This window comes from Martes martes (assembly GCF_963455335.1).
Source record: "Martes martes genome assembly, chromosome: 14".
NCBI lineage: Eukaryota > Metazoa > Chordata > Mammalia > Carnivora > Mustelidae > Martes > Martes martes.
The window spans coordinates 39,962,449-39,983,773 of record NC_137902.1 but is presented as its reverse complement, the minus strand read 5'-3'; the positions used below and the strand labels follow the sequence as shown (position 1 = coordinate 39,983,773).

Sequence of the window (21,325 nt, the reverse complement as noted above, 5' to 3'; positions counted from 1 at the left end):
CATTGGTCCAGGAATAAGACAACTTAGCATACAATAAACTTGGCATTTCAGATGGGTAGAAAGAATGAACAGAGAAAAGAATGAAGAATGACTGGGTGTGGGGCAAAAACAATGAATTCTGTTACGCTGAAAAGAAATTAAAAAAAAAAAGAATGAAGCATGAAAAACTTCAATAATAATTGGGGGTGATCACCTTTTCATTTTTGTTTGGGGGGAGGGACCCTATAAGATTTATAACCAATTGTAAAACCAGACAAATGTGATGTGAGCAGGCAATACTCAAGATCTACAAAGGGTCAACGAACATGGAAATGTTTGGTTGTCTAAGTAATCAGGGTAACTGAAGTTCAAACAAGGTATTTTCAACCATAAGATTGGTTAAAAACAAAACATAAACAAAAACCTCCCGAGACTGATTGTGGAGAATGGGTCCTCTTATGGGGTATAAATGGAAGGAAGTAGTTTCACTACATCAATTGAAACTAAAAATCTGGGGTGCCTGGGTGGCTCAGTGGGTTGAGCCTCTGCCTTGGGCTCAGGTCACGATCTCAGGGTCCTGGGATTGAGGCCCATGTCGGGCTCTCTGCTCTGCAGGGAGCCTGCTTCTCCCTCTCTCTGACTGCCTCTCTGCCTACTTGTGATCTCTCTCTCTGTCGAATACATTTAAAGAAAAAAAAAGAAAAAAAAACCCTAAAAATATCATTCTTTTCAATTATGTGGAATTTAAGAAACAAAACAGATGAAAATAGGGGAAGGGAAGGAAAAATAAGGCGAAAACAGCGAAGGAGGCAAACCATAAGAGACTTAACAAGAGGGAACAAACTGAGGACTGCTGGAGAGGAGGGGTGTGGGAGGATGGGTAACTGGGTGATGGGTATTAAGGAGGACACTTGAAGTAACGGGCAAAGCTGGGTATTATATTCAAATGATGAACCACTGATTTCTACCTCTGAAACTAATAAGACAGTATATGTTAATTAAATTGAATTTAAATTTAAAAAAATTTTTTTAAATTTAAAAATCTATGTCATTTTTAATCCAGCAGTTCCACGAAGGTAGAACTATTAATTGCAAGGAAGAAAAGATGTCTTGCATGTAACATTAAATGAAAAGTTAGCTGCAAAGCAGTAAGGATAATATAATCGCATCTACGTTAAATCATACCTATATGACAAAGCTGGTTCTATAATAAAGAGACTCCAAAAGACAGTGGTTTAAGCAAGTCAGTAATTTATTTTGCTTTTAAGTAACAGGTAGAAGGAAAGCAGTTCAAGGCTGGCAGGCCAGCTTCTCCAGCCTCAACACACAAGCTCCACAGCTCCCATATCACTGCTCAAGGTCCCCCAGAATCTCAGCCAGCAGAAGAATATACACCCAATCCCTTATTTAAGGGCCCAATCTGTAAGTTCCACTCACATCCCACTGCCCAGTCACGAGGCCACAATTTAACTGCAAGGGAGGTGGGGAAGCCAAGTCTTCAGCAAAGCAGCAGGCGTCCTAGCAAAACTCCAGAAACTCATCAGTAGAGGAAGGGGGAAACACATGACAGCAGCCATCTCTGCCACATGTATTTGCAATACATGGAAAAACAACCTGGAATAAATATACACTAATTGCCTGAAATTGTTTTAACGGTGATAGTATATTTATGTATGAACTAGGAAGTTTTAAAATTTCACAAAATTTTAAAATCCTTTATTGTTGCTTGATACCAATATAACACGTTAAATACATTAAATCTGTCTATATCGTACGAAGCTTTTTAAGTTCCAAAAAGTAGATTCTACCTAAACGAATAAGTTACTCTGTATTGTTAAAAACATTACACTTAAGAGTATCTTCCTCTAAGCCTCTCCACCTGGGAGGCATGATGACAATGCTTATAGATGTCCACACTGAGACACAGGCAGGATGGTGACCTACCCAAGGTCCCAGCATGCTGGTGGCAGAGCTAAGAATGAGAGTGAGGACCACCCTGCTTTTACTGCATAACTTTTGATGGCATTTTCTATTTGATGAGAAGGTTACAACTTCTCTCATTCTTGGGGCACCTGGGTGGCTCAGTCGGTTAAGCACCTGCCTTCGGCTCAGGTCATGATCCCAGGGTGCTGGGCAGGTCATGGTCCCAGAGTCCTGGGATCCAGCCCTGCATTGAGCTCCTTGCTCAGTGGGGAGTCTTCCTCTCCCTCTCCCCTGCTCATGCTCTCAATCTCTCTCAAATAAATAAATAATATCCTTAAAAAAAAATACAAAGATAAACCTCTTACTCTAGTAGAGTTTGGATTTCAGAAAGAAAGAGAAAATGAACTGCATTCAATCTGAGAATAAGGGGGAAGCGATTTCCTTACAGGCTAATGATTACAAAAATGAAAATAAAAAAAGAACTTCCCAGAAACAAAAGTCATGAGTTTTGACTCCCTTCCGAGCCAAATTCTCAAGTTTAGGATTTATTGAGCTGTTTAAAAATCTTTTCTATGACTTCTAGATAATGACAGGAGACCGAAGAAAATAATAGAATCCTCTTCCCCTAATACGTAAATCACTCTAAAAACAGAACAAGATGAATAAGCCAGAATTTTTTAAAGAGCAGCAGAAAATCCTGGTGGGAATCATGACTCTAGGACATCTCCTCCATACCTCTAGGATTCTTTGGCCCGAGCTATTTAACAAAATCTCCGGAACGGCGGGGTAAAACGCAAATCCTCCAACCAGAGCTGCGTGGAGCCCAGCAGAGGCTCTTTCCCACTCCCAAACCCAAACCCCTTCTGTCTGGGTCACGGGGAAGGGCATACAGATATGGACGGAGCTGCTCACTTGCAACATAAACAAGGTGTAAAGAAACGGCATGGGAGGAAGACGAGCACGATATGGAGAAAGCAGAGAGGAAAAACAGTCTGCCACAGAGAACAAGCCCAAGAAAGAACTCCACTGTGACAGCTCGAGAAGAAATTTAAGTAATGTAATGAATTTAAGAAAACAAGACTTCAGGGCTGAGATGATAAAACAACAGAGAGAGGGAAACAAGAAAATCAAAGCTAAGAAAACAAACTGAGGATCAAAACAACACCGTCACAGAACTATAAATGCATAAGCAATAGCCAGGAAACAGCTGAAAACCAAACATCTAGAACAGGAGCGTCGCAGGGAAGGCAAAGGACAAAGAGAGGTGGACACAACTGGACAGAAGATAACACGTAAGGAGAGCGATGGTGCCCAATACAAAGTAATCAGCATCCTTAGAGAAGCAAACAGAAAATAAAGTAAAAAATGCTCCAAGTCCCCTCCCAGCACATAAGCAGAGAGAGGGGGCCACAACAGTGGTCACGATATGGTAATGGTGGCACACCAGCTGTGGTCCGGAGTGACGTTTGTAATGCCTGTGTGTGTTTTTATTTGCACTCACTTTTGATTCTGCTTAAGATTTGTGTATTTTTTTAAGATAATATATTTTATTTTCCTAAAACCAACAGTCCCCATAGAGGGGAAAAAGATGTCCTTTGCTTTAAGTTAAGCCAATGTAAGCTGAGTACACTACAACCTTTTGCAAGGACAGGCCCCATTATTTATTACCAAGCTATTTCATGCTTTGCTAGTGAAAATACCTGCTGATTTACAGTACCTTAAAAGGAAGACTTTTTAAAGGCAATTAATATATTCAAAAGACAGTAAGTCTCATTTGTTTATGGGTGGCAAATGATAAATTTAAACATTTAAAAGCTATGCACCAAAAATAAGTATCTGTTATCAGATATTGGTGAGCTAATTTATTGAATAGGTCTGACTGAATGTAAGACATGTTTTTAGCACCAGTAAAAAGAATTCTTGAGATTTCTTGTCTACAAACATCTAAATGAGTAGTAATGGGCTCCCTGATGGCATCTTTTGGGTGAAGGAACAAATGTGATCCAAGTATTAACTGTTAGGTCCCTGATTTTGTAACATAATTCATAGTGCCAAAATAAAAAAATCAACCCAAGTATTTTTAAAACTTCAGTTTTAGAGATGAATTTCTTCTTCCTTAAAGTTTTAAATTATGAGGTAGATATCAAAGTAAACATCAGACGCAGCCAACTTCTGTTGACGAACATGATTATTAATCATTTCCATTAGGAAATTGAAAGTTTAAAAAGTAATGTTGATCAGCAGTATTCTGGCTTAAGTTTCCAAATTCCTTCACCACTAGAAGTTCTATGAAAAGTGCAAAGATTTCGCAACAGTTCTCGGAAGACACAAGACTGTGAGGCTGATAACTTGGATTCAAACTCCTGCAGTATCTCGCGAGTGCTGGCCTGGCCATCCACGTGGGCCTGAAAAGCGATGAAGTTTCTCATGTCCACCAGCAGGTCATCGTGTTCGGTGGTGGAGGGAGGTGGCGCAGATGCCTCGTGGTGTGTATTTTCACTTTCCAGCCGCTCTGGCAGAATCAGGTGGTTCCTAGCTCTCATTTTAGCCAACAGTGAAGACGAAGAGAGGGCCGCGGGTGAAGACTCTGCATCTTCTACTTTCCCACTGAAGTGCTCAGAAGCATTATCCTTCCCATCCTTTCTTGTGACAGCGTCCTGGAGAAAGAATACCACTGCAGTGATGCGCCAGCTTCTAGTTCATGCTCCCACTATTTCCCCAAAGGCCCTGAGGAGCCATAGACCATAGATGAACACTGGAGCCCCAAGCAATGAGGCTGACAGCAAAGAATGAGAGATCATCAAACAAAAAGGGAGGGGCGAAAGACAAGCACTGAAATCCACCCAACATTAAAGAACATTTCTGGAAAAAACCCAAATCCCCCAAACTATACTCTTCACTTCATCATCATTCTGTGTGGTGAGAAGGGGGAGGGGAGGTGGCGGCACCGAGCCTCCCTTTGGCGGGAAAGCCGGTTCCAGGACGGGTGGGTTCTGCAGGCTTCTCCTGCTCTTACTCCCAAATCTACCCTGACCGTGGCACTGTGGGACAAGGAGCGGTTACACAGCTGCGCTTCCTTCTCCTCACTTTTCAATCTTTTGACTCTTTCCCTCTTTGCGCCTCATGTGAGTTGCCCTAGAACAACACAAACCTAACTTCTTTCCACATCCCTATTGCCAAAAGAACCTAACGTGGGAAGTCAAAAAGGGTTTGCTATTCCAGATGTGTTCATGTTAATCTAAAATAGGAGTCTCAACTTGGGAGTCTTCAACTTTTATCAGCAACATAGCCCTTGACTAGAAAAGACAAAAGCGAGAGCACTGAATGACAGGGTTTGGTCTAATCTTTACTCAGTGAAGCACTCAAGGCATCCAGGGGTTACAGGACCAGGAGAGACGGGCACCAGGCTCCAGCAGCTAGTACATTACACACAACATTCGAAGGGCTTTTCTCCACCTTCGTTTTAGAGGGCAGTGTTCTCTGGAGCTGGTACTTCACCTCTGGATGGAGCAGGCAGAATGGGCAGCAACTCACACATCACCTATCCCCTGTGTTAATTTTCTCAGGCCAAAACACAGATTCTGCTATAGATTTGAGTTTAATACTTTGTCTTTTACAAAGTCGGCTGGTCCTTTTAGCTTCAAGTGTAAGTGCTTCATTAATCAGAGCCTACAACACACACACCAGGTGTCATTATGCCAGTGTTTTTCCTCACATCTGACTCAGGTGAAGTCTTCATGGCAATTCAGTCAGGTAAATCTCGGACAAGAGAAGCAGCTAGGCTATCGTATTACCTGGCATTTCTCCTTTGAGCCTGTTGAAGAAGGGTGCTGCACAGAGATGTTGGAATTCCTTTTCTGACCAAATCTACTCCTAAATAAGGAAAAGAATCACAGTAGATAAAACGTTTGCTTTTGTGACTTAAGAGACGAAAATGCCCTTTCGACAACTTAATCTTTTCCTGGAAAAGTTTTCTTCTGTAAGATTATTCTTTGATAGCCATCATGCTCATCCCCTTTAATTTTTCTACTTTACCCTCCTAGGAAGTAACTGCTGCATTTCAAGTAAGAACCACTCAATATCTTGTTCAACACAGGATGGAGACTATCCTCAGATTCTAGGTAGGAAGATTATTCTAAACGAATATACCGAATAGCACAGTGGTTACTGACTGCTGAACACTGGCTAACCATCTCATTAAAGTGTAATCGCTATTCTGTTACCTTATTCTTAACATCTTCTCTTAAACAAAACAGACCATGTCTCCTTCCCCTGAAAACTCAGCTTTGGAAAGCAGGGGACAATGTAAGGCAAAATGTAAGATTATATGTCGTTCCCCATGTCCTCCAAATCTGGGTGACCCCATTGCTCCCTGAGCAATTTTCTACCACGCCTGCTCTGGCTGTACTCCTAGCCTAGGTGGTCTGGCCTCCTCATGTCATGGCAAGGCAGTCATCTCTTACTTGATTCCTGTTGGCGCACCAGAAATGCCCCGGTGGCCCGTCCAGGTGGGAACACCAGACGCTGCCCCCAGACACCGCTGGCGAGAGAGCCTCAGAGCTTTCAGGGCGTCCTGGGCTACGCGGTTGGCCTCCGCCTCCACCAGCACATAATCTGGATTGGCTCCGTCCATGATGGCATCATGTTTCATGACACTGTGCACTCCGACTAGCAAGAACAAAGGGAACAGTGACATGTTGTTTCAGTTTGTACACAGTCACATTTTTTTCCTCGGTATAGTATAGTATGTTGTGGGTAGAGAAAAAACAACGAACACTTTCAGCTATTTGCCGAGGTGACTCTCATGACGCAGGGACTTTACAAATGCCACTGCCACTCACCTTCATCACTACCCTACAAGGTAGGGACCAGTCACTATCCCTGTTTTGTAATAACCGAAGTATAATGCCTTTGCCACATTTGCCACAACTTCAACATCCCTGCTATCTGGAAAATTTTAAAGCCTCCTATTAATCAATCAGTTCTTTATTGAAAGGAAAAATATAAAAATATAAACCAGAATTATGGAATTTTTAAAAAGTAATGATCGTGAAAGTGCTACTTATCAGCAGAACTTAATGCAGGCACCAGTGGAAAATTCACAGCCTTAAATATTTATATATCAATAGAAATGAAAGAATAAAAACAAATGAATTAAATTTCCAAGTCAAAGAGTCTTATAAAAGTTCAGCCAAAAAAACCCTCACCAAAACACAACAAAAACAAAAGCACAAGGAAGAAAGTAATAAAGATAAAAGCAAAAACTAATGAGGTAGAGAACAACCATAGACCTAATTAATAAATTAAAATGCTGGTTTATGTTTAAAAAAAAATCACAAAATAGTCAAACCACTAGCTTAACCCGACCAAAAAAGGGGTGGAGGAAATATACAAAATTAGAAATGACAAGGGAGAAAATATCTTGAGACAGGAACATATTTTAAAAAAACTATTACAAGAATATTTTCAATGCTTCTGAGCAAATAAACTTGAAAATTAGGCAAAAGAGATCATTTCCTAGGAAAACAGACCAGGAATTATAGAAAAAAAAACAGAAAGTCTCCAGTAAACTACCTTACAAAAAAGTTTCAGGCCCAAATGGTTTTTCCTGAAATGTCATACAGAAACCTGGCCCTCCTGCACCAAGAACGACAGACAGTGATCTCTGGTAACTTGGGGCCATCATGCTGTGAACATAGTGACTGCCAAGGCCTGAACAGGATGACAACCCAGGGATGACAATGCTGTGCAGGACTGCCTGTCCTCCCCAGTTCTGAGCAACTGTTGAGTCTGCTTTCCTGAGTTTTCTCCTTTGACAGGAGCAATCAAGCGTTCCTACTTCCAGGAAGCCTGCCCTGCCTCTCCCCCATGGCTGTTACTTTAATCTGTGGCTGGAAAATCAGGTGAAGACAGCACGTACAGAAACTTCCTATCACTGGTCAGTAGTACAAACCTACTCAGAGCACTGCACCCCTCCTGTGTGTGGCTGTAAGTCAAGTACTGTTGTGCTCCAGAGTTTCAAATTCCTCTAGGTCTTCAGAAGAGAGAGGTAAATAGGATTTTCAAAATGTCGATACATTTCAAATCTGAATTTTAGAAGAACAGATACTTCCAGTTGCGAACCCACTCTGCCCTGCGAGTCAAGGCTGTGCTGCTAGAACCAGCCTACTCCTCTTCTGTTGACCCGTGGCAAAGTCAGCAAAAAGATTACCTGACTTTTTGAAAAGCTTTTCCAAGACATAATCATCATTGCTCTGTTCGCTGGTCTCATTCTCATTTTCACTGTCCCGCTTGTGGTACCGCCTTTTCTTCACAAGGTGTGGAATCCGAGTTCCTTCAAACTTGGCATCTCTGCGATGCTTAGAGCTCTTCAGCTTCTGCGCGGGCCTCAGAGGCTGCTCCAGGGGCTCCTCCTCTGGCGCACTATGTTTCGTTTTTGACTTGTGCTTACAAAAATTACCTTCGGATTGCTTTTTCTCCCAAAGAGGCTCTGTCTGAGCCTGGCAGCTTTCTCGTCTGTCAGAAAGACCCTGCTTTTCATTGATGCTTTCCTCACTAGAGAGCCCGTCCGCTTTGCTGATTCTCGTAGAATCTGGACAATCCCCCTGTCCGTTAATCACGGATGACTCCTCCAGTCTAGACACTGCGTTCGTCCCTTCTCCAGGCTCGTCACTGCCAGCGAGATTCCAAGGTGTTTGGGGGGCATCTTTCAAAGGATCACCTGGATCAGAAGTTACTGCATTTACTTTGGCTCTTGTCGCTGTAGATTTCTCTTCAGTTGATAGGGCCTCATTTGTGGATGCAGTAGAATCAGGAAACTTTTTGCATATTGGAACATCATGGTCTGCACCAAAAGCTGGCGGAAGTTTTCTTTTTAAATGGAGCTTGGAAGCCTGAACTTCTGAGCCAGTTCCTGTAAAGAGGAAAAACATGCTCAAGTTACATGACATAATTCTCCTATACTTTACGATTTTAAGTGAAATAATTTTATGTAATACCTGCAAAAATCGCGCTTGTTTCAGTGCTCTGGGAAGGGTCAGGACTCGTCAGAGTGAACAGCTCATAAAGATCATTGGACTTGAAAAATCGCCTTTGCTTTGGATCTTTTAGCACTCTGTTTGTCAGAAACTGTTTGAAAATTTGTCTAAAAAGATAAAAATTAAACTGGTATAAAACAATGTTTGGTTGCAGCTCGAAATTCCAGCTATAAACAACATGAGTTATAGGGTAAGTGTAGCTGGACAAATGTGTACATCATCCCCAAGCTTTCCGCCTTGGAAAATTACAATTCAGAAAGTTCATAAAATATCGGGTGGTCTCCTGTGCTTGACGGAATTTAAATTACAAAGAGTATCTTATTATTTATACCCAGTGAGCTTTTTCAGTCTCTAACATCACATGCCAGGAATCACCTTTCTACATACAATCACATGACTCACAGCCTCTCCAGCTGGAAAGAGCTGGATTCCAGGACTCCTGGACCAAGACTCCCCTGCCCTGCCCTCCTCAGGACCCCTCTGTGATGGGATTCAGGGTACTCCCTTACCGGCCTCTGCGAAGCTTTCCCTGGGAGCCATCTCACCCACCTTCCGCCTGCTGATTCACACTGCATGCTGAAGCTCCACACCATCGTCACTCTTTCCCAGACCCAGCACAAAGCAGTTTCTGCCCCTCCTGCACCCCTCCTACCCTGAGGTGAAAGCACATCTGAAAGGACGCTCTCCCTCACAGGACACAGCTCGTCTCCTGCCCTCTCAGAATAAGGCCTGGAAGAACACACAGCTATCTGGGAGTTCCCCAGTGCCTAGTGGAAAGCAGGGAGCCTCCCTTTAAGAGCTGGGGTGCAGTTCAAGAATAAAGTCCCGGCAGAGGAGGGGGAGAAGGTGGCCGTATCTCCACCCCATTGTTAAAGAGCCCCTTGTCTAAACCCCTACTAGTACAGAGAGATGGGAAAAGAAACAGGTGGCCTGGTCAACCTCCCCCTCGGGAGCACTTGAGCCAAAGACCCATGCTGATCACAATTGCAAATTCCAGGATGTATTTCAACTTTGTTGCTTCTTAAAATTTTTATGAAAAAGGGTGCTTGTGTGGCTCACTGGGTTAAGCCTCTGCCTTCAGCTCAGGTCATGATCTCACGGTCCTGGGATTGAGTCCCACATCGGACTCTCTGCTCAGCAGGGAGCCTGCTTCCCCACCTCTCTCTGCCTGTCTCTGCCTACTTGTGATCTCTGTCAAATAAATAAATAAAATCTTAAAAAAAATTTTTTTATGAAAAAAAAAAGATGGTACACTATAATAGGTATGTACATTCTCTTAAAGAATAATTAAAATGAAGCTGACACACAAGCAGTCCTTGAGTTTTATAAGGTAAAAGAATGATCAAGTTCAAAGACATTTTTTAAAAACTCACAATAAAGAACGCCCCTCAAAATCAATAAAAATAGGTCCACACCTCGTCACCTGATAGTAAAATTTACAAGTCTTAGCGACAAAGAGAAAATCCTGAAAGCAGCCAGGGAAAAGAAGTCTGTAACATACAAGGGTAAAAACATTAGATTGGCAGCGGACCTATCCACAGAGACCTGGCAGGCCAGAAAGAACTGGCATGATATATTCAGAGCACTAAACGAGAAAAACATGCAGCCAAGAATACTATATCCGGCTAGGCTATCATTGAAAATAGAAGGAGAGATAAAGAGCTTCCAGGACAAACAAAAGCTGAAAGAATTTGCAAACACCAAACCAGCTCTACAGGAAATATTGAAAGGGGTCCTCTAAGCAAAGAGAGACCCTAAAAGTAGTAGATCAGAAAGAAACAGAAACAATATACAGTAACAATCATCTTACAGGCAGGCAATACAATGGCACTAAATTCATATCTCTCAATAGTTACCCTGAATGTTAATGGGCTCAATGCCCCAATCAAAAGACACAGGGTATCAGAATGGATAAAAAAACAAAACCCATCCATATGCTGCCTACAAGAAACTCATTTTAGACCCGAAGACACCTCCAGATTTAAAGTGAGGGGGTGGAAAACAATGTACCATGCTAATGGACATCAGAAGAAAGCTGGGGTGGCAATCCTTATATCAGATCAATTAGATTTTAAGCCAAAGACTATAATAAGAGATGAGGAAGGACACTATATCATACTCAAAGGGTCTGTCCAACAAGAAGATCTAACAATCTTAAATATCTATGCCCCTAACATGGGAGCAGCCAACTATATAAACCAATTAATAACAAAATCAAAGAAATACATCGACAGTAATACAATAATAGCAGGGGACTTTAACACTCCCCTCACTGAAATGGACAGATCATCTAAGCAAAAGATCAACAAGGAAATAAAGGCCTTAAATGACACACTGGACCAGATGGACATCACAGATCTATTCAGAACATTCCATCCCAAAGCAACAGAATATACATTCTTCTCTAGTGCACATGGAACATTCTCCAGAATAGACCACATCCTGGGTCATAAATCAGGTCTCAATCGGTACCAAAAGATCGAGATCATTCCCTGCATATTTTCAGACCACAATGCTCTGAAGCTCGAACTCAATCACAAGAGGAAATTTGGAAAGAACGCAAATACATGGAGACTAAACAGCATCCTTCTAAAAAATGAATGGGTCAACCAGGAAATTAAAGAAGAATTGAAAAAATTCATGGAAACAAATGATAATGAAAACACAACAGTTCAAAATCTGTGGGACACAACAAAGGCAGTCCTGAGAGGAAAATATATAGCAGTGCAAGCCTTTCTCAAGAAACAAGAAAGGTCTCAAATACACAACCTAACCTTACACCTAAAGGAGCTGGAGAGAGAACAACAAAGAAAGCCTAAACCCAGCAGGAGAAGAGAAATCATAAAGATCAGAGCAGAAATCAATGAAATAGAAACTAAAAAAACAATAGAACAAATCAACAAAACTAGGAGCTGGTTCTTTGAAAGAATTAATAAGATTGATAAGCCCCTGGCCAGACTTATCAAAAAGAAAAGAGAAAGGACGCAAATAAATAAAATCATGAATGAAAGAGGAGAGATCACAACCAACACCAAAGAAATACAAACAATTATAAGAACATACTACGAGCAACTCTATGGCAACAAATTTGACAACCTGGAAGAAATGGATACATTTCTAGAGATGTATAAACTACCACAACTGAACCAGGAAGAAATAGATAACCTGAACAGACCCATAACCAGTAAGGAGATTGAAACAGTCATCAAAAATCTCCAAACAAACAAAAGTCCAGGACCAGACGGCTTCCCAGGGGAATTCTACCAAACATTTAAAGAAGAATTAATTCCTATTCTCCTGAAACTGTTCCAAAAAATAGAAATGGAAGGAAAACTTCCAAACTCATTCTATGAGGCCAGCATCACCTTGATCCCAAAACCAGACAAGGATCCCACCAAAAAAGAGAATTACAGACCAATATCCTTGATGAACACAGATGCGAAAATTCTCACCAAAATACTGGCCAATAGGATCCAACAGTACATTAAAAGGATTATTCACCACGACCAAGTGGGATTTATTCCAGGGCTGCAAGGTTGGTTCAACATCCGCAAATCCATCAATGTGATACAATACATTAATAAAAGAAAGAGTAAGAACCATATGATACTCTCAATAGATGCTGAAAAAGCATTTGACAAAGTGCAGCATCCCTTCCTGATTAAAACTCTTCAAAGTGTAGGGATAGAAGGCACATACCTCAATATTATCAAAGCCATCTATGAAAAACCCACCGCAAATATCATTCTCAATGGAGAAAAACTGAAAGCTTTTCCGCTAAGGTCAGGAACACGGCAGGGATGTCCGTTATCACCACTGCTGTTCAACATAGTACTAGAAGTCCTAGCCTCAGCAATCAGACAACAAAAAGAAATTAAAGGCATCCAAATCGGCAAAGAAGAAGTCAAACTATCACTCTTTGCAGATGATATGATACTATATGTGGAAAACCCAAAAGGCTCCACTCCAAAACTGCTAGAACTTATACAGGAATTCAGTAAAGTGTCAGGATATAAAGTCAATGCACAGAAATCAGTCGCATTTCTTTACACTAACAACAAGACAGAAGAAAGAGAAATTGAGGAGTCAGTCCCATTTACAATCGTACCCAAAACCATAAGATACCTAGGAATAAATCTAACCAAAGAGGCAAAGAATCTATACTCAGAAAACTATAAAGTACTCATGAAAGAAATTGAGGAAGACACAAAGAAATGGAAAAATATTCCATGCTCATGGATTGGAAGAACAAATATTGTGAAAATGTCTATTTTACCTAAAGCAATCTACACATTTAATGCAATCCCTATCAAAATCCCATCCATTTTTTTTAAAGAAATAGAACAAATAATCCTAAAATTTATATGGAACCAGAAAAGACCTCGAATAGCCAAAGGAATATTGAAAAAGAAAGCCAAAGTCGGTGGTATCACAATTCCAGACTTCAAGCTCTATTACAAAGCTGTCATCATCAAGACAGTATGGTACTGGCACAAAAACAGACATATAGACCAATGGAACAGAATAGAGAGCCCAGAAATAGACCCTCAACTCTATGGTCAACTAATCTTCGACAAAGCAGGAAAGAATATCCAATGGAAAAAAGACAGCCTCTTCAACAAATGGTGCTGGGAAAATTGGACAGCCACATGCAGAAAAATGAAATTGGACTATTTCCTTACACCACACACGAAAATAGACTCAAAGTGGATGAAGGACCTCAATGTGCAAAAGGAATCTATCAAAATCCTTGAGGAGAATGCAGGCAGCAACCTCTTTGACCTCCACCGCAGTAACTTCTTCCTAGGAACATCGCCAAAGGCAACAGAAGCAAGGGCAAAAATGAACTATTGGGATTTCATCAAGATCAAAAGCTTTTGCACACAGCAAAGGAAACAGTTAACAAAACCAAAAGACAACTGACAGAATGGGAGAAGATATTTGCAAACGACATATCAGATAAAGGGCTCGTATCCAAAATCTATAAAGAGCTTATCAAACTCAATACCCAAAGAACAAATAATCCAGTCAAGAAATGGGCAGAGGACATGAACAGACATTTCTGCAAGGAAGACATCCAGATGGCCAACAGACACATGAAAAAATGCTCCACATCACTCGGCATCAGGGAAATACAAATCAAAACCACAATGAGATACCACCTCACACCAGTCAGAATGGCTAAAATTAACAAGTCAAGAAATGACAGATGCTGGCGAGGATGCGGAGAGAGGGGAACCCTCCTACACTGTTGGTGGGAATGCAAGCTGGTGCAACCACTCTGGAAAACAGTGTGGAGGTTCCTCAAAAAACTGAAAATAGAGCTACCCTACGACCCAGCAATTGCACTCCTGGGTATATATCCTAAAGATACAAACGTGGTGCTCCGAAGGGGCACGTGCACCCGAATGTTTATAGCAGCAATGTCCACAATAGCCAAACTGTGGAAAGCGCCTAGATGTCCATCAACAGATGAATGGATAAAGAAGATGTGGTATATATACACAATGGAATACTATGCAGCCATCAAAAGACATGAAATCTTGCCATTTGCGACGACGTGGATGGAACTAGAGGGTATCATGCTTAGCGAAATAAGTCAATCGGAGAAATATAACTATCATATGATCTCTTTGATATGAGGAAGTGGAGATGCAAGGTGGGGGGGTTTGGGGGGAGGTAGGAAAAGAAAAAAAGGAAAGATGGGATTGGGAGGGAGACAAACCATAAAAGACTCAATCTCAAGAAACAGACTGAGGGTTGCGGGGGGGAAGGGGGATGGGAGAGGGTGGTGGGGAAATGGACATTGGGGAGGGTATGTGCTATGATGAGTGCTGTGAAATGTGTAAACCAGACGATTCACAGACCTGTACCCCTGGGGATAAAAATACATTATATGTTTATTAAAATAAAAAAATTAAAAAAAAAAAAACTCACAATAAGCCATCTAAGCTTACTTTAATGAGAAAGAAAAAAACACAAAAATGAAATAACAAAACACCCCCACATATCTTTTAAATTACAGTAACTATTGCTCTAAGAACAGAACACTTTTTTAAAGTAATACATTTAAAAATTCCCAGCTCAACCCTGGCAGAGTACTTCTTTTTTTTTTTAAGATTTTTTTTTTTTTTTTTTTGGACAGAGAGAGAGAGATCACCAGTAGGCAGACAGAGAGAGGGGGAAACAGGCTCCCTGCTGAGCAGAGAGCCCGATGCGGGGCTCGATCCCAGGACCCTGAGATCAAGACCTGAGCCGAAGGCCTCGGCTTAACCCACTGAGCCACCCAGGTGCCCCCTGGCGGCGTACTTCTATAGCTATACCCTGACCGCGCGGCAGCCAGGAGAGCCGTCTCCAGTCACAGCCGACACCTGTACTGACCGGTGGTAAATCTTTTCTTCAATAGTGCCGGCAGTCAGAAGCCTGTACACAGTCACTTGCTTCTTCTGGCCAATCCTCCATGCTCGCTCCCGGGCCTAGGGCAGAGAGATGCACTTCAACAAATGCCCTTCCCGACGACAAGCGCTTACTAAAAGAAACAGAGCTGGCCGCTTCCTCCCCCTGCCAAAGCCCAAATTCTGCCTAATGCCACTAAATACACCTCAGGCCCATTAAGGAAGATAAAACAGGCAAATGATAAAGACAGGCTGAGCCACCTCTAGCTGAAAAACAATGTGTGTCTGTAACTTTGCCCTCTCTGTTTGTACCCGACATGGTGATGAATGCTACAGATAAAACTGCTGGTGACGCTGCCCGCCTGTGAGGCTGAGGGTGCCTTCCTCCATGCTCAGGACTAGGCAACAACCAAGACGGAGGCTCCGTGCGCAAGCTGACAGGGGCACCAAGGGCCCCTCCCAAGGGCTGGCCACTCAACTATCTGTCACTCGTACACCCCTTTACCTGTGTGTCTGTGCTTGGGTTCCAGTCAGGATCGTAGATGATGACTCTGTTTGCCCCTGTCAGGTTGACTCCTATGCCACCCACCCGCGTAGTCAGAAGAAACACAAATATGGATGTGTCCTAGAGTAAGACACACAACACTGAGCACGCACAGCTGGGATTAGTTTCAGCTCTTCACCTCTGTCTTTACACATTCAACACACTGAAACCTCCTCCCAAAAAAAAGGACGGGTTACATCCTAGAGACCGCTGGTCAGTCAAGACGCCATCTCACCGCTTCTGCTTTTAATACCAATTATACTGGCAATAGCTCAGAGTTGGCTTTTCAAGAAGGAATACATTCTTTGTTTACACACACAGAATCCAGCAATGCCCAGGGGTAAAAGCAAAAAGTCCCCCTCTACCCGCTGCCCATCCCCAGGGTAAGCAGGCTCAGGTGGGTGAGGCTGCTCTTCCTTCCTCTGCACGGAGTAGTACTGGGCTCTACTGTTCAATTCCCTTGTCACCTCATTGTATCTTGTAATCAGTGGCTGTCTTGAAGCGATTGCAGTGGTACCATCCATCTTGAGATAAGAATACTTTTGAGCTCTAAGGAATACTTCAAGGATGTCCAACATCTGTTTGGGAGGGGGGTGGGGTAAGAGTTTAAAAATCAAATACACACCTTCAGTGAGGTCCACCTTTGTCTCAACAGTCACACCTTCCCCAACAGGCTTAAATTAAAAGGGGCTTCTTGCTGTGAGGCAGAGAAATATAACTACTACAAGAGTATCTGGTTTTTCCCTACTGTTCATTCTTATAGGCCATCTACCTGAGTTTAGATCAAGACTTGCTCACACCCTAGAACCACACGGTAAGCCTTAAAAAAGTCAACTACTGGGCACCAACTCTAGAGAAAGATCCAAGCTCCCAGAGAGATTTGCAGGCTGCCACCTCAGTATCAGCAGTGAATTTGCTTTTAGAATCATTATTTTAGATCATAACACATTTTCTTCATAACTGGTTATAAGTCTTAAAGAGACAAACTGTTTCGTGCTTGCACATATACTAAAAAAGAACCAAACTGTTTCTTGTATGACGTCTGTATACTCACTTGTCTTGACTGAGAAAATAGCAATACTCGTTGACCCTGCTTGTGCCATATCTTCAACAAGGACTCAACTACTATCATTTTCCCAGAACGTTTCCAGTATCCAAACTGATCTTCTAGTTCATCATCTGGAATACCTTTAGCATTCTTTGGGCCTCCAGAAAAGAGATCAGGGTGGTTGCAGATTTTTCTTAGGGCTACAAGTCCAGAGAAAATCTATGGTATAAAAGAATTATGTGCATTTGGATTACGCCATATAAAATAACATTCACTTGGGAAGGAAGGGAAAGAAACTATTTGACATGTAACACAGATTAAAAAGTAATTCTTGGGGCACCTGGGTGGCTCAGTGGGTTAAAGCCTTTGCCTTCGGCTCGGATCATGACCCCAGGGTCCTGGAATCGAGCCCCACATAGGGCTTTCTGCTCCACAAGGAGCCTGTTTCCTCCCCGCTCTCTCTCTGCCTGCCTCTCTGCCTACTTGTGATCTCTGTCAAATAAATAAATAAAATCTTAAAAAAAAAAAAAAAGTAATTCTTGGGGTGTCTGGGTGGCTCAGTTAGTTAAGCATCCATTCCTGACTTGGGCTCAGGTCATGATCTCAGGGTCATGGGAACCAGCCCCACAACAGGCTCTGCACTCAGCATGGTGTCTGCTTGTCTCTCTCCCTCTCCTCCTCCCCCCACCCACTCTCTCTCTCTCTAAAATTAATAAATACTTTTAAAAATCTTAAAAAAAAAAAAAAGTAATTCTTCACCAGCTTCTTAGCTTCCTCCCTATTCACAGCATATTAGGAGCTAGAAGAAAATCAAGCTTCACTCATCTTTTCTTGACAAGGCAAGTTCTTTAGAAACAAAAACATTCTATTGGATCAATCAAACATCTACCGGTCATATTTAATTGCTAATGACTTATTTTCTCTCATTAGGAAAAAAGGTATGTAATTCACAGTATATAAAAAAAATGACTCATCTTTTATGTGAATAAAAAAATGTCGGGGTGCCTGGGTGGCTCAGTGGGTTGAGCCTCTGCCTTCAGCTCGGGTCATGATCTCCGGGTCCTGGGATCGAGCCCTGCATCAGGGCTCTCTGCTCAGCGGGAAGCCTGCTTCCCCTCTCTCTCTGCCTCCCTCTCTGCCTACTTGTGATCTCTCTGTCTGTCAAATAAATACATAAAATCTTTAAAAAAATAAATGTCATGCCCATCTACATTTGGAGAAATCAGGCAAATGACTTAGCAAATGCATTCAGATACTCCACTAAGTACCCCTCATCAAAGGTTCTATAGTTTAACATAAGAGTCAGAGGCTGAAGTTCCACCTACTTGTACATTAGAATATCAGAAAACATATCTGCGTGGGAAATACACAAATGGGAAACATATGGGGGTGGTTCACGCAGCAGAAGGGCACAGGAGACTGGGGGTGCCTGCCCTCCAGGCCCCAGCAGGAAGCCATCCTTCATAGCTTTCCAAGTGTGACCCAAATCCACCTCATAAGTACAAAAGCTCAAGGAGAAAAAGATAAACCATAACTTAAGCCAAGGTAGTTCTACTGGCAAACAACAGTTAAACCAGTAATTAAAAATCTGAATAAATCAGGAATATTTCAGAACTCCCCTGAAGAGTCATCTGTAACTCCTCTTTCTGCCTCCAGATCGATGCTTCCAGTACAGCGGCCACAAGCCACAGAAAGTCAGTCTAAACTGAAGTGTGCTGCAAATGTAAAATAGCCAATTTGGGAGACATAGTTTTAGGGAAAAAAAAGGGTAAAATATCTCACGAATAATCTAAAATTTTCTGATTATATATTAAAAATGACATTTTAGATCAAATTAAATAAAATTCATCACCAAAATTGATTTCACCTGTTTTTCTCTTTACCTTTTCGAATGTGACTGTTAGCACAATTTAAAATCACATATGCGGCTCACATTCTGTATCTACAGGTCAGTGCTAATCTAGACCACCTGAAGCTTCACAACTTGAAGGCACATGAAGATAAGGGCAGACTTAGGAGAGATGAATAAATGTGAATGATATAAGAACCTCTCATAGAGGCCAACCATAGATGAAAGAAGAGAAACAGTGAACTATGGCCAAAAGAACTGAAATGACTTCCTCTGTAAGAAAAAGCATGCAGACATGATGGGACACAGGCAGCCACGACACCACACTCATCTCTTTAGCAACCTCTGTGTATAAGCAGGAAGTGTGTTTCAGAGAGTAAAATGCTTGCTACTCAGCTATACCTCCCGTGAGGACAGACCCAAGACTAAGAAGTTTTATATGTCTAATAAATAAAATACAATTCACACTTTAGGACGCTGAGGCACAAAGAAACTGATTAGTTCATATGGAACTTCAAAGTATATGCTGATTATAAACTCACTACATATGCTTACTGAACAGACCTTTACCAACATCTATTACTGAATATTGCCAATAACTAAAATGTTATTACTTACACAAACACTTATGATAGTAATTCTTCCTTCAGGTCCCTGCTAACCCCAGCAGTCCAGGGCCACTTCCATGTGTTCTGCTAGGACCAGACATCCCTGCAGGACTCACCATTACAGACCCTGTACCTAGCACTACGCTTCTGCTAGACCACATGATGTGGGGTTCAAGTGTAATGGTGCTGCAATATAGACAAAAGCAAGTATGCTCAAATGTAACTGCACGTTGTCTTACTTCTGCAACAGCTCTGAATTAAGGGATGGTTCACACCCAAGTTTTCCCCAAGAGGAAACTGTGAAACAGGACTAGTACTAGCTTCCTTTCCTCCCCACTTCCCTGCTCTATAATTCACTTCTGACCTGCATATCTCCATTGAGAATTCTGTAAACTTCTTTGGAATCAATAAAATTTTGGTAGACTTTATGTTGCTCCTCTGTAAGACGGCAAAATAAGACCTATGGGGAAGAGAAAAAAAAAAAAAACAAAAACAGAGAATTAAAAAAAATAATTAAAACATCAACAAAGTTTTCTAATCAAAAAAGCACAACCTATGCAATATTAACAATGTACCTCTTTTTTTAAAAAGCCAAAATGGTGCCCCATCCCAGAGCTAAACAAAGACACAGTCACCCTTTCTCATCAGCCCCTCCACTTCTATCATCCATCAACCTCTTGGTCCCCACCACTATCCCAATAGTCCCTGAAGAATGGCTTCCCTCCCACAACAAAGTTCAGGACCAGGTGCACAAGCCCTCCTCCATTATAGCCTCCAAGTGCTCAGACAGCCCATGCCCCTCGCTCACACTTCACTTCAGCACACCTGACCAGGGACCCTACCCTCACTTGACCTGCCCCCTTTCCTAGAGGTCAAAGCACAGGTCCACGAGTTTACCAGACCTGTCCATCCTCCCAGCCCAACTTTGCCTGTTATTCCATGCCAGAATGTTCCCTTCTGCCTCTCAATCCTCCTCTCCTTCTTCATGTCCACTCTGTTCCTTGGCTAGTCATAAACCCAAGACGTTTTCCTTCAGCTACCCCTCTGCCACCTACTACTTCTGCCTTGTAAACTTCCACATGAAGACTGACTCAAACTCCTGCCTTTAGGTCATAATCCCAGGGTCCTGGGATCAAGCTCCTCATCGCGCTCCCCGCTCAACCAGGAGTCTGCCTCCCTCTCCATCTGCCCCTACCAGCACCCCCACCGTGCTCATGTGGTCTCTCTCACACTCTCCCTCCCTGTCAAATCAATAAAACTCTTAAAAACAAAACAAGACCAAAAAAATGGACCAAACAACGAAGACAGAAATCAAAGCTATCAGTCATGATTCCCTAATTTTCACACCCTAAAATTTATCTACTTTATCTACCTCACTTTGTGGTTTTTTTTTTATTTTCAGGGGAACAGCTAGTTCCCTGTTTGGGAACTGGGACAACCCTCTGACCTTCACACCAGATCTAAAAACCCTCTCCTCTTCCTCTGGACAGTGCTCCACCACCTTACTCTCTCCAAAAACTGATGGGGGAAAACTCCCTAAAAGGATGATGTGTGCTCACCATCCCCACATCCTCACCTTCCAGCCTCTTCTGGTCCCAGGACAAGCCTGGAGGGCATATCCACTGAGAAAGTGCTATGAACGAGCTCACTAATGATTTCCTAGCAGCCACCCACACCAAGTCCCTAGGCCTCATGCTTCCACTTCCCCCAACTCCCTCCTGTCTTTCTGCCTAGGCCTCCTGTCTTCCCAGCTAGCCCCTCCAGATACCGGCTCCGCTGTAACTTCTTTCTTCTTGTTCTATGTATGTGCCTCGGGCAACCTCACCCCTGCTCATAACTTCCACACCTTCCCAGCTCTGAGGTCACAACTACATCCCTGCCTAGAACTCTCCTCAGAACCCGAGACCCACCTATAACTGCCTTTTGGGCAGGCAGATGTTCT

The 21,325-nt window shown here is 42.3% G+C and overlaps 1 protein-coding gene across 1 annotated transcript in view; it reads right to left on the bottom strand.

The window, feature by feature from the left end:
• Nucleotides 1–1,222: 1,222 nt before the first annotated feature.
• ERCC6 (ERCC excision repair 6, chromatin remodeling factor) overlaps nt 1,223–21,325 on the bottom strand; it is a 77,266-nt gene continuing 57,163 nt past the window's right edge. The window contains exons 12-21 of the mRNA XM_080822439.1: nt 19,748–19,843; nt 16,933–17,145; nt 16,346–16,456; nt 15,840–15,959; nt 15,321–15,415; nt 8,901–9,046; nt 8,114–8,815; nt 6,366–6,570; nt 5,697–5,775; nt 1,223–4,559 (exon numbers count right to left, since the gene is read on the bottom strand). Of these exons, the coding sequence (XP_080678565.1) occupies nt 4,140–4,559; nt 5,697–5,775; nt 6,366–6,570; nt 8,114–8,815; nt 8,901–9,046; nt 15,321–15,415; nt 15,840–15,959; nt 16,346–16,456; nt 16,933–17,145; nt 19,748–19,843 (2,187 nt within the window). The 3' untranslated portion in view covers nt 1,223–4,139. The remainder of the gene's footprint in view (nt 4,560–5,696; nt 5,776–6,365; nt 6,571–8,113; nt 8,816–8,900; nt 9,047–15,320; nt 15,416–15,839; nt 15,960–16,345; nt 16,457–16,932; nt 17,146–19,747; nt 19,844–21,325) is intronic.